This window comes from Podarcis raffonei, chromosome 4 (assembly GCF_027172205.1).
Source record: "Podarcis raffonei isolate rPodRaf1 chromosome 4, rPodRaf1.pri, whole genome shotgun sequence".
NCBI lineage: Eukaryota > Metazoa > Chordata > Lepidosauria > Squamata > Lacertidae > Podarcis > Podarcis raffonei.
This window is the reverse complement of record NC_070605.1, coordinates 23,787,040-23,800,325: the sequence shown is the minus strand read 5'-3', so window position 1 is coordinate 23,800,325 and position 13,286 is coordinate 23,787,040. Positions and strand designations below refer to the sequence as shown.

The following is a 13,286-nucleotide window of genomic DNA, read 5'->3' as shown; positions in this document are numbered from 1 at the left end:
TCTGCAAACATCATTTTGTCCCCATCCACTCCAGTCTCTCTCATAGGTAGCTGAGAACAGCAGCCCTCCACCCCACCCCAGGCAAGTTGATTTGCAGTCTTTTCTAGGAAGAGAGACACTAGCACATAAGGCACATCTACACACACACACTCTCTCTCTCTATATATATATATATTATTCTACATTATTATTATTAATAGTAGTATTGTATTTTAGAACGTGGTTTGTCTCAATGCATTCAGATGCTGCTTGGAATATCATCACCAAATCTGATGGATCCCAAGATGGAGGAGAGTTTTCGTTTATGTTTGGAAATCGCTGCAGGCCATTTTGAATCAAAATGGTAGACAGAACCATTCCAACCTACACCAGTTTGGACACATTTGAAGATAGTGGGAGTGGGAGGAGGTGCTGTTGTCAGTGGAAGTGGAGGTGCCATGACCCTGCAACACAATGAACTGGGACACCTTGGGGGGAAATGATATCGGTGAGGGGTGGGCAGGCATGCCTGGCACAACAGTCAAGTACATACAGCAGCAGTGCAGGAGCTACCCATCAAGGGTACAAGTCTGCTGGCTGCAGAGGTTTGCTTCACCAGTAGGTTCCCTGCAAGGAACACGCTGGTGAAGCAGCACCCACCCACTAGGCTTTAATTCTCTTGCTCTCTGCAGTGTCTGTGGGGTGGAGGGGAGGTACAATGTCTCCTTGCCCTGCCCCGCTCCTGACTGTATAGGAATTTTTAAAACCCTAAATAAGCATTAGTCCTGTAGCCAAAATGATTGGGGCTCAGGTCCAGTTTGGGTGTCACTCGGGTTGGGGCTGATCTGGGCTCTCAGATCAGGCCAATGAGAGTGTGTGCACTCACCTAAAAACAAATTTCCTATTTATAAAACTCAGTAATCTTGGTTTCATAGAATTTCTGAGCAACACTGGTTAATAACAGCTAGTAGTTAACATTTTCATACACATACATATTGCTGGGATGAACAAATTCACTATGTATATTGGCAGAGAATTTAAGAGGAACTGTTACTCAGATGTTGAGCAGATGCCAGAAGCTACTCTGATACTAAGAAAACATTTTATCTACCCATTTTATATACCCATGACAGCATCATATGCTGTGGTTATTCATGGGAGCCTTGTATACTAAATACTAAGAATTTACTGATGTTATTGGAATCATATATGCTCCATTGACTACTAGGGTTCACATGGCTTTTTTTATCACTGTATTTGTTCTAGGAGCCAACATTATAGATGCCTGAAACATGAAAAATAAGTCCAAAGACTGCTTTAATATGGCTTCATTGCAAATCAATGGAATTCTGGTCCTACGGTTACAACACATTAGAATCTGTTTTATTGCTGCATTTTATTGCCGAAGTCAAAACTTAGGGAGTTTAGCAGGCGGTGGTGGTAGATAGGAAAGTGGCAACTGTCTAATTTGCAAGACTGATTTGGGCTAGGAGATGGAGTCAAGATGCAATGACTGGGCGACATAGGAAATCAGGGGTTATAGAGAGGCTGGGACAAGTGATGATGGCTGCTACGGACTGCACCAGTGAGGACCCTAAGAGAGAGGAGAAAGAAGCCACAATATATTTGTATTGTGGCTTATTCAGATGTCACTGCACTGTTGTCAATGAGACATACTCCTATGTAAATGAATACCAATTCAGCCTATAGCTGTTAGCCATATGAACACTGTCCATAATGCATTCACTTAGGCCTGGGCATCTTAACAAACCCCACAGACCCAGCACTTGGTAGCCAATCTCAAATACCTGCCTCAGGCCTAAACAAGGAAAGGAGATGGATTTCACCACCAGATGGAGAGGGAGGGAAAGACCAGTGGTAAGGCAGGGAATGAGGGAGGCAAAAGGACAGAAAGCCAAAAGGGAAGTTCATGACTGGGCATATTTGTCCCTTTTGTATACTTATAGCTTCTGAGTAGGAAGGAAGGGCTGATCTGCACTTGTGAGGCTGGATGCATGTTCTCCGTAATAAGGTGAAGAAAAGGGGACTAAGTTAGAAAAACAGCCAATGGTTATTTATTTAACTTCTTGTTTCTCCTGCCCTGGCCAGAGCAAAAGAATGAACTGATCTGACCTGGCTCCTGCAGACTAAGCCAAGAACCTGCCTGCGTTCAATAGAAAGACAAGAAGAAAAAATGGCTCTAGAAAGAGAGCGAGAAGTGCCTGTCTGCTAGTAGAAAGAACGGGAGAACTCCAACTAGATGGTGACGTGTAGGGAGAAACAGTGTATTTACCATACCTAGTTTAATAGCTCAGCCTATTCCAAAGCCACATGGTAACATTTACAGGTAACTGGGAAGCAGTTCAGAGGTTGGGCTTTATTTGCCAAGAATGCTATTGTGCACGGATGGCAAACTTCTGTACTCTCTGGGGCAATTAAAGTTCTTCAGACTTTAAAGAGCCAGTGCCATTAAAGCCTAGCATACATGGTCTGGCTCTATTACTAAGTTTACATCCCCCAGCACATACACTCAGATGGGGTGTCTTCATCATCACTGGTACTACAGATAAACTAATGTGTAGTTGCAAACCAGGCCACTGGTTTGCAACATGCTCTAGAAAAGGGAGTTTGACAGATGGATTACAGCCATCATGGCCTCAACATTTCAATTTGGTATCACTATATATTTCTTGGAAGACTTCTGAGGTAAGTGCCTCTTTCTAAAAGCAGCCTCATATTTCACTTCATAATCCCAGTCCTATCAAAAGTAAGATCAAAAGCATAAATATTTCAACCTGCTTGATCTTAGGTTTGCATGTACTTAATTTTAATGTTGGAGATGTTTTTATAGAGTATTGTTTCAAGAAGAAAGCACTATACTTCTACATGGGCACTATTTTACATCCCTTCTCTTGGTTATAAAGGTAAAGGTAAAGGTACCCCTGCCCGTACGGGCCAGTCTTGACAGACTCTGGGGTTGTGCGCCCATCTCACTTAAGAGGCCAGGGGCCAGCACCGTCCGGAGACACTTCCGGGTCACGTGGCCAGCGTGACATCGCTGCTCTGGCGAGCCAGAGCCGCACACGGAAACGCCGTTTACCTTCCCACTAGAAAGCGGTCCCTATTTATCTACTTGCACCCGGAGGTGCTTTCGAACTGCTAGGTTGGCAGGCGCTGGGACCGAGCAACGGGAGCGCACCCCGCCGCGGGGATTCGAACCGCCAACCTTTCAATCGGCAAGCCCTAGGCGCTGAGGCTTTTACCCACAGCGCCACCCGCGTCCCCTCTTCTCTACAAATTCGGACAAGGGCAAAACTTAAACTTCTTTCAAAATTTTCAGAAAACTGAAAACTGAAATTTCACCTTCACGAAACAACCTATTCTGATTATATTTTAACTTCAAAGTATCTGAATTATCTGCTGGATAAATGGCATTCATTTCTCCAGTTATGAATATCTTGATGTGTACAGGAAAAAGGCATAGGTTAACTTTCACAAGAGTATACTGTCTCCTGAAAGTTATTACAATAATTTTACAAATCTATTTATCAACAAGAGGTAGAAAAGTAAGTCTGTTGTCCTCTCTCAACCTATCATTTGACAGCAACATGATCAGGGGACAAGAGTTATCAAATAAGTCACTTAATACAATAACACTTTTTCAATGGTTTGGGCTTATACATTTTGCATAAAGCAAATAAGTTTTGGCTATTGTATTTTTATTTTGCTATAGCAAAATAGCTTATAACATTCTCACACGTTTTATCTCACATTTAGGAATTTTTTGTTGTATTTTTGTTTTAAACTAGAGATTTAAGTTATATTAGCAGCATAAACATTTAATAAGCAAATAATAAAATATACCTATATGTTCTACAATCTCTTACAGCAGTGTTTAGCTTAAAACAAGTTCACCAGACATCAATTTTCAAAAAAGCTAGTGCCAACCTGCTTAATGCATAACACCCAAGCCTAGTGATTAAATGACAATTTGTTACAATACCTATCAGGAATGGATAACATTCTAAATTTCTTTATTTCAGTCTCAGAGTTTGGGGACAAAAATCAAATTTAATGGGTCAGCCACACGTAAGATTGGGGGAGGGAAAAATCTGTATTGGAGATTTCTCCAGCCCTACCCTCAATTATTGCCACTTTGCTATATACCAGGAAGGGCTAAGGCTGTATCCTCCAGATGTTGTTGGACTAGAACTCCCACCACTCCAGGCCACTGACTATGCTTGCTGTGGCTGTTGAGAGTTCACAATTTCCAGAGGGTCCCACATTGGCTACCCTCTGCTATTCACAAACACACACAATCTTGCACACACACAAGCTGATACATCTGTGCGTTTTAAGAATACTCTCCCCCTACATACTCACTCCTACTACCACCCTTCCTGCACTATTTTCCTTTGACAGCTTTACTCCTTTTGAGATTTTCTTTTTTTCAGCATCTCCAATCCTCAACTCAATTACAATACTGAGCACTTGTTTTTCTTTTATGTCCCCAAACACACTCACCCACTCACTGCCTATGCTCCTGATTTGTTATCTAATCTGTTTCCTAGCTCCAGTCCTTCTGTTCCTAGCCTGAGTTTTACCTGCCTTCTACAGCCTACCCATCCTCTGCTTTCAGTTTAATTAATGAAAGGGATGAAAGGATCCCAAACGTGGTGTGTAAGAGCACATTAAAGTTTGTAGTATTTCATCACCCTTCTCAGTCCATGCTTCCAGTTGAAGATGGGATTCATTTACATCAGAACAAACTAGTGTTCAGAAGCAAAAGGCTGGCACTTCTTGTAGGATACATGGAGTTCAAGGGGAAAGGGCAAAAGATAGCAACTGGGAAGCAGATGTTAACTGCCCTGAGATCTTTTGATGAAGGGCAGTGTATAAATAAATAAAATAAATAAATAAATAAATAAATAAATAATCATAATAAATGAGCAAAGGCGGGTAGGCACCTCCAGCAGAAAATTTTGGATATGATTAAGGGGAACAAAGTGGCTGACAACAAATCTGATTGAAGGGGGCAAAATCCAGTGGGATGTTGTCCTGCATACGCCCCACTGAAAACCCTTGATGGTTGGAGGAGGGGGGTGGAGGCTGGGGGGTGGAGAATACATTTAGGACCACCATGTCTTAAGAGCACTTGTCATTCTTCTCAAATGCTGTTTCTTCCCCTGCTTTCGCCCTGCAGGACACAGGGGCTGAAATGGAGAAAAACCTTGTGAAGGGAATGCAACGCTCCCTTCACCTTATAAGATGCGCACACACAGAGATGTACACAGGGTAAGTCGGATGTGCTCCACCCTAGTTTAGAAAAATGAGACATAGCCCGAAACACGAGTCCGTTGCATTTTCGTTCACTTTCAACCTTTCAGTGCAGGCTTCCAACCTTTAGGCTCGTGGCTCTCCGCCTTCCTACCATGTAACCCTAACCCTGGCAGTCGGGTCTCTTTAGGCAGGCACCCAGAAGCCAATATGTTTTGCCTATGATATCTCTGCTTTGTTACGGCGGCACTGCAATAAGCCAAAGGGGGTGTTTAACTGCATCCTCCCGATGCAGTTAACACCACACACACAGCACAGCAATATATATATATAGCACAGCACATTTTGTTTATATATATATATATATATATATATATATATATATATATATATATGCTTTTAAAAAACACACCACACACACAGCTATATATATATATATATATATATATATATACACACACACACACACACACACACACACACATACATACAGCACAGCACATTACATCTACACACACCCACATATACATATGTATATGTATATGTATATGTGCTGTGCTATATATATATATCCCTCCCTCTCTTTATCAGCCAGGCAGCTCCTCCCCACATATCACCCAACCTCCAAATGCCGGAGGTTCCCTCAGGCAGGCAAGCCGCCCAACCAGGCCGGGGGTTGCCTCTCTCTCACCTTTAACAGATTAGACGTCGCCATGTTCCCCACAAAACACACAACACACAGAGAGAAACAGGCGCCTTGCGGGGCCTTCACAAGCCGGCGGCGGCGGCGGCAGCAGCTGCTGCTTCCCCGTCGTCCGGGGCTGGTTCTTCGGGCTGGGGCCGCTTTACATGGTCTCGGCCGCCCCGCGCGGGACGGAACCGTGCGGGGAGCCTCGGCTCGGCGTCCACCCGGCCGCTCGGCCCCCTCAGCCGCTGGGCGACGGGCTCCTCGCGGCTCCCCTGCCTCGGGTCTCAGCGCCTCATGGCGGAACCAGCCCAGACAGCGGGAGACTCCGGGCACTGGAGGAGGAGGAGGAGGCGGTAGCAGCGGCAGCGGCCCGGCTCCTCGCGAGGGGCTGGGCGAGCCCACATGATGCGGCGCCGAGGAGCCGGATGGCCCGCCGCCGAGAGGGGAGAGCGGCTCCGGCCCACAGCGGCCCCTGCAGGGCGGAGGCCGCGCCTGCCTCGCCTCCTGCTCTCCGGCGGAGCGCAGGCCTCGGTAGTGTTCCCTCATGCTGTGGCGAAGGCTGCCAGCTGCCCGTGTGTGTTGCTGTGGCAGCATCGTTTTTATTCGCACACCGCCTTTCCATGCTCCGAGGCGACTTACCAGCATAGTCATAATGCAGTGGTACCTTGGTTCTCTAACTTAAATCCGTGTCAAAACCAAAGCGTTCCAAAACCAAGGCACGCTTTCCCACAGGAAGTAATGCAAAATGGATTAATCCGTTCTAGACTTTTAAAAACAACCCCTAAAACAGCCATTTAACATGAATTTTACTATCTAACGAGACCATTGATCCATAAAATGAAAGCAATAAACAATGTGGTAAAGGTAAAGGGACCCCTGACCATTAGGTCCAGTCGTGACTGTCTCTGGGGTTGTGGCGCTCATCTTGTTTATTGGCCAAGAGAGCCGGCGTACAGCTTCCGGGTCATGTGGCCAGCATGACTAAGCCGCTTCTGGCGAACCAGAGCAGCGCACGGAAACGCCGTTTACCTTCCCGCCAGAGCGGTACCTATTTATCTACTTGCACTTTGATGTGCTTTCGAACTGCTAGGTTGGCAGGAGCAGGGACCGAGCAACGGGAGCTCACCCCGTCGCAGGGATTCAAACCGCTGACCTTCTGATCAGCAAGTCCTAGGCTCAGTGGTTTAACCCACAGTGCCACCCGCGTCCCTTAAACAATGTAGTGCAGTCACGCAATCAATCAATCAGAAGCTGAGCTGGGTTGCACACAGTCATAAAAACAAAAAGAGCCGCAAAAATACAAAATAAATAGCAAAAACAGACAGACCTCAGTGTAACACTCAAAATGGAAGTGTGGCACTCAAATCAGAAGTGTAACACTCAAAACGGAGCATGTTTGGCTTCCAAAAAAGTTCACAAACTGGATAACTTACTTCTGGGTTTGTAGTATTTGGGTCCCAAGTTGTATGAGTACCAAGGTGTTTGAGAACCAAGGTACCACTGTAGTAATAGTCTTATTTATATGTGCCCCCACCCATCTGACTGTGTTGCCCCCAGCCATTCTGGCCAGCTTCCAACATACATAAAAGCAAAATAAAACATTACACATATAATAATAATAATAGATTTGCCCACAACTGCGAAGATAGCAAAAAAAAAAGCTAGTCATAGAGTTGGAAGGGACCCCAAGCGTCATCTAGTCCAACCTGTTGTAATGTAGGAATCTCAGCTAAATAAAACCATAGAATCTTAGAGTTAGAAGGGACCCCAAGAGTATAGTCAGTTATAAGCAATAAATATAATGCCTCAAAAAGCACATGGCCAAATCAGACCAATTTCTACTTATATCATCATCAGATCTAGAAAATAAAAATATGAAAGTTTAATGTCCATAACAGCAGCAACAATGGTATCTGAAGAAGTGTGCATGCACATGAAAGCTCATACCAATAACAAACTTAGTTGGTCTCTAAGGTGCTACTGGAAGGAATTTTTTTATTTTGTAGCCACAACAATAAAACTCCTAAGCAATACTGTTCCGCAGCCTCCGCTTTTGTAGCTGGAGTCAGTCCCAGGCCAGATAGGAAAAGGCCAGCAAGGCAGCGAGCAGGTCTTCCAGGATTCACTGCCACAATGTATACTTTAATCTGATGGTTTTGTTGTGTATTTTAATGACAGGTAGATGTTTATATGTGCCTTCTTCTGCCCCAGCTGCATCCAAACATGTCTTTCTCTACGGCGGGCTCTGCAACCTCCCAACATTTTGGCTTCGCCTCCAAAGGCACACACCTCCAAAGGCACACTCCTCCATTGTGTCCTGAGACAGACGGATGCCAACAACAACAACATTGTGTAACTGGGTGTACCGGTAACTGGTCTTTATACACTGGGAACTGGATAGAAACCTATTTTGACATTAAGCAAAATAATTATTGTATGGTGGTACCTACATCACCAACTTGAGCTGGGGTAATTGCCACAGTGGCCCAAGTGCCCTCTGGCTAAGAGTGCCTTTTACAAAGCATCATCTGGTTTTCCAGCTACAGCTGTTCCTGGACAGGGGGAGCCTGACCATTGTAGTCCATGTGTTGGAGCCCTTGAGGCTGGAATGCTGCAATGAGCTCTGTGGGGGGCTGCTCCTGGGCCTGGTTCAGAAGCTCCGTAAGAGCAGAAGGAGAGACCTTTTGGATCAGGCCAGTGGCCCACCTAGTCCAGCATCCTGTTCTCATAAGTGGGCACATTGGCATATATAGTAAGCCGTTGTGTTGCATTTCTATTGCATATCTCGTCATGGAAATAAACACTGTCTACACGGGTCTGCCATCCAGACCGTGGCCTGATGCAGGCTAGCTTAGCTTTAGCAAGGTGGCCACATCACATGTCCTTCTTAGACCATGCTCTGGAACTCATTGTCAGTTTGCGTTTCTTGGTACAGAAAGTATTGGTTTAAAGTGTAGAGATCTTTCTTATTCTAATTGATTCAAGAGGCTTCTGGAAGCTTCTCTGTGTGGTACAAGCTGGTGCAAGCTGGAAGTTTCCTAGCTGACAAGGAAGTTTCTATTCTGCCTAAAAACAAGCTGAAGGTTCCTAATGTTTGGATTATTCCTTCAGAGAAGCTGAGTACAGCTAGTTTAAACTGATTCTCTTATCTCCCTCTGTCAATGTTAATGCTGACTATAATAATAAGGTCAGAAGGAGCCTGGATTTCACTTTCTCTTTCCTTCTGGTGTGGTGTTCTGTATATAGTGTTAAGGTTTTAGTCTTATTGTAAGTTATTGTAAATTTAAGTTACTGAATTTCTTATGGACAACGTCAATACTGAAAATGTATGGATTTGTGGCCATTATGCTCATGTGCCTTCAGCTCTGCTGGATGAAATATTAATTGCCTCTGATCTATTTGGGGGGGAATCCTGCAACGTGCTAATTTTTTGTTACTCTGCTAACTGTATGTTGGAATGTGCTCTGGATCAATAAATGAGCAGACTTCTTGACACTCAATATGGCATCAGACTTACTCCCAGGCAAGTGGCTATAGGATTGCAGCTGAAATAAAAAATGTAAGGTCTTATATATATAATAAATTTTCATAAATGTACCAATCTAGCACGTACATAGATATGGGGACCACATGTCTGGAGCAGCACAGGAAGACCGCCCTGAAACCATTTTGACTCCCAAACTGACCAAATGTTTGCTCTGCAAGGAGGGCGGGGGGGGGGCAGGAATAAAGAAATCACCATCTCAAAGGAATAGCCAGACTACCAGGAAAGGCAATCACATAAGGCATTATCAGATAACCTGGCAGACAGGAAAAACTACAACATTCAAATTTCTGTTGTAGACCACCTTTTCTGTGATGTTGGTATGATGTTTGTGCGGGGTGGTCTTGGGTTACACCCCTTCTGTGATATATGTATGATGTATGGAGGGGTGATCTTGAGCTCCAGGGCAGGGAATTTAAAATGTCTATATAAGGGCAGGCACACCTTGGTTCTGGGTCCTCCTCCTTTCCTGCGTGTGAGGGGAGCGCCCTGTTGCAACAGTTCAATAAAGATCAGGTTTACTAGCTGCTTTGCTTCTCAATATTATCTGGCTGGCCTGTTATTTTCTCTGACCGATGGAGAACCTACAAAGGACTCTATAAGGGCTCTTGTGTTCCCCATAAGGGAAGATTTTTGTTTATTACATAGCCTACGCCATTGCAGTCAGTACTTTTTGGATAATATCCCAAGTATACTTTCCTAGGAGTAAGCCCCAGTGAACACCAGTTAGATGGAGAGCTAGTGTGGAGTAGTGGTTAGAGTGTTGGTTAAGGACCTGGGAAACCAGAGTTTGAATCCCCACTTAGCCTGGAAGTTCACTGGGTGACCCTGGGGGCCAGTCACTTACTCTCAGCCTAATCTACTTCACACAATTGTTGTGGGGATTAAATGAGAAGGGAATTATATATGACATCTTGAGCTGCTTGGGGAAAAGGTGAACTATAAATGTAATAAATAAATAAACACAGCAGGATTTACGGAGTAGACTATACCATCAGAAATTATGCTGGATAAATACAGCAGGAAGTGTGAGCACTGTCTTATGATTCCCAGCTGAATGCTTCAGTGCAACTTCAGAAATAAAAACTAGTAAATTATGTTTGAGAGACCATGCTGCATAGATTGCTCTACAGTGTTTAACATCCCCATCACCCACAACCTGTGCAGTGTTTGAACTTCGTATTGAGAATTGTAAATGCATCCCAGTCTTTTGAGCCATAGCATTCTATAACAATGCAAACTGCATCTTTCTTCCCCACCCCCTTGAAAATGATTGGTGATGGTATGAATTCTTCTGGTGTTTAAACCTGAAACACAGAAGTATCTCTTGAATATATTTACCTAATTCCACTCGCATACAACTGACAGGAGATGCCACGCAAAGAATGCCACACAAGGAAACTTACACCAAAAGCTTTGATGTGGAAATAAATCAATACTCCTGCACATGGATATATGTGTGTGCATGAGTATTCCTGGGAAAGCTGGATGAGGTAGATGACAGGAAGCATGCAGGGGCAAAAAATCTCTTCTAAGCATTTCAGGGACTGCCTGTGCAAGATCATTGGTCCATGTAGTCCAGTGCCAGTTACTTTTGACTGCAGCATCTCAGGGGTGGGTGTGGAAATATTTTCCAAGCTAGCTCTGAAAGAACAGACTGAAATTAGGACAGACCTAATGCAAAAGCTGTACTCTTTCCCCTAAGTATGGCACTACTGACTGCTGAGTTCCTCTGATCCAACTGTGATTCACAAGGCATGCTCTTAGAAATTACAAAGGTATAACTACAACACTTTTTCTGCCAGTAGACAGATGGTCAGAGTTTTTCCTTTAAACTGGCTTCTGGTCACTCTAGCTTGACCAGTTTTTCCTGCTGTGCTTTGTGCTCTTTCCAAATGTGGCTGAGACAGAGCAGGAGGAAAATATCAGTGTTTCCTAAGAGCAAGGCTTCAAACTGACTCCTCGTACTTCCTGTGACAACTCTTTACTGTTCCTATGGCAATGGTTGCAGTGACCATGCTTTCTTGTCTGTGCCTGCAGACTTTTCCATAATGCACATGTCAGTTGTGTATTGCACTAGAAATCAAATCCTTGGGATATACAGTACTTGCATGCCAAGATGACAGGCTGGCCACATAAGGTTGATCAAAGGTGAAATTATACAATGAAAGCACAGCAACGTGAATACAAATTTAAATCAAAAGTCTCCAGTTTTGTTTCAGGAGTTCATCCTCTGTATTTAATTAGTGAAGGGATTGGTCACGATTTCCATCACAGCTGGATGACTTTCTCGTACTTTGGATACCACCGGTTCACACAAGAGGAATGTATGACTAATTAGTTTGTTGGTCGTGATCCTTTTATGGGCTTATTTGCAAGGCCGGCTGAAAGGAACTTCTTATACTTGGAATTATGTATTTACCCATTAGGCAAATTAAGTGGTTTATTTACACAGTTGGCAACAGAGAAAACTATTTTGTATCTAAGCCACCAGTAGTTACATAGATTGTTGAGAGAAAATATGTTGTTGTAAACAGTGTTTCTTCCATGCACTTTTAAAGATTCAGAAATATATTGATGTTTATAACATTTTTTCCATTGCTACAGGAATATCAAAAGTGATGGCGCAACTGTATTCGGTTTACTTCCTATACATTTATTACATGAGCAAAGGAATGCAATAGAAGAGTACATGGCACTGATGCAAAGCCCATATGTGCTACGATTTGCACAGGGCTTACCTGTGTGTATAAGCTTTCCCATACATGCATGGAGCCTCCCCACCATTTCAGTCTATGGAGAGGCCCTGGTGGGAAGGAAAACTCGATGTTTGCAGCGAAGTTGCACAAGAGATGACAGAACAAGGCAACACTCTTCAACAGGCCGTTTCCCAGAAATAAGGCCAAGTGAATCAAATCTGGGATTCATCAGGCATACAGTACAGTCCATAGTTTTATTTTAACCTCTTTTCAAAATGTGATGTCTTAAAAGCTTGTACGTAATAAAAACAGTAATAAGAGCATTGTAGAAAACACCTTGCTGCTAAGCATTTTTTTTCCTGTGATAGATAAATATCTATATATATTGTTCCCTCGAGTCATAATGAAAGCAGTGGTTTACAAGTGAAAGAGGAGGCCACTCAAAAATAAGCAAATGGCTTCTGTGTAGACAGGGGATTCCCTAGGTGTGCAGAAATGCACAGGTGTTTTTTTTTTTAAATGACATTAAAAAACCTAATGACATCCTGGCAGGTATCCATGACGTTACAAGATGTTGACGTCAGCTGGCAGTGGGGAAGAGTGTAAAGAAACCAGTTGATCAGACTGTCTTCCAGTCAAATCTATGGCTGAGAGCAGTTTGAGACAGTCACGGGTAGGCTGAAAAGCAAATAAAAGGGGGAAAAGAGGGCAAAGGAAGATAGGGAATAGACTTGTTTAAGCCTATGCACACATTAGTGGCTGAAAACACAAGAGAGCTTGTTTTCCCCACTGCATTTTATTTACATTTGCAGCCGTCATGCACATCAAAAAGGAGGCAGGGATGTCTTTATCTGATGCACGTTAAATGTTTGGCTTCCCCACCAATTCCAAATTCCTAGATCATCCGTCATCTGTGCGTGTGCAATGGCAGACTCAAATGTACACAGCAAAGTAAATGTGGTTTCAGTTTTCCATTCGGATCAAACCCAGTTTGAGGGAAAACACATCAAACAGCAGTATTGCTCAAGAAATGGCAGGGTAGATATGCATTGTGGCTGAGGTTTCGAAAGCCAGCGGTGGGAGCACACTGGATGCAGAA

At 43.8% G+C, this 13,286-nt stretch overlaps 2 protein-coding genes across 2 annotated transcripts in view; one reads left to right on the top strand and one right to left on the bottom strand.

The window, feature by feature from the left end:
• CUL5 (cullin 5) overlaps positions 1 to 6,359 on the bottom strand; it is a 34,246-nt gene extending 27,887 nt beyond the window's left edge. The window contains exon 1 of the mRNA XM_053385745.1: positions 5,948 to 6,359. Coding sequence (XP_053241720.1) covers positions 5,948 to 5,971 — 24 coding nt within the window. The 5' untranslated portion in view covers positions 5,972 to 6,359. The remainder of the gene's footprint in view (positions 1 to 5,947) is intronic.
• ALKBH8 (alkB homolog 8, tRNA methyltransferase) overlaps positions 1 to 13,286 on the top strand; it is a 245,775-nt gene that overhangs the window by 4,886 nt on the left and 227,603 nt on the right. The window lies entirely within an intron of this gene.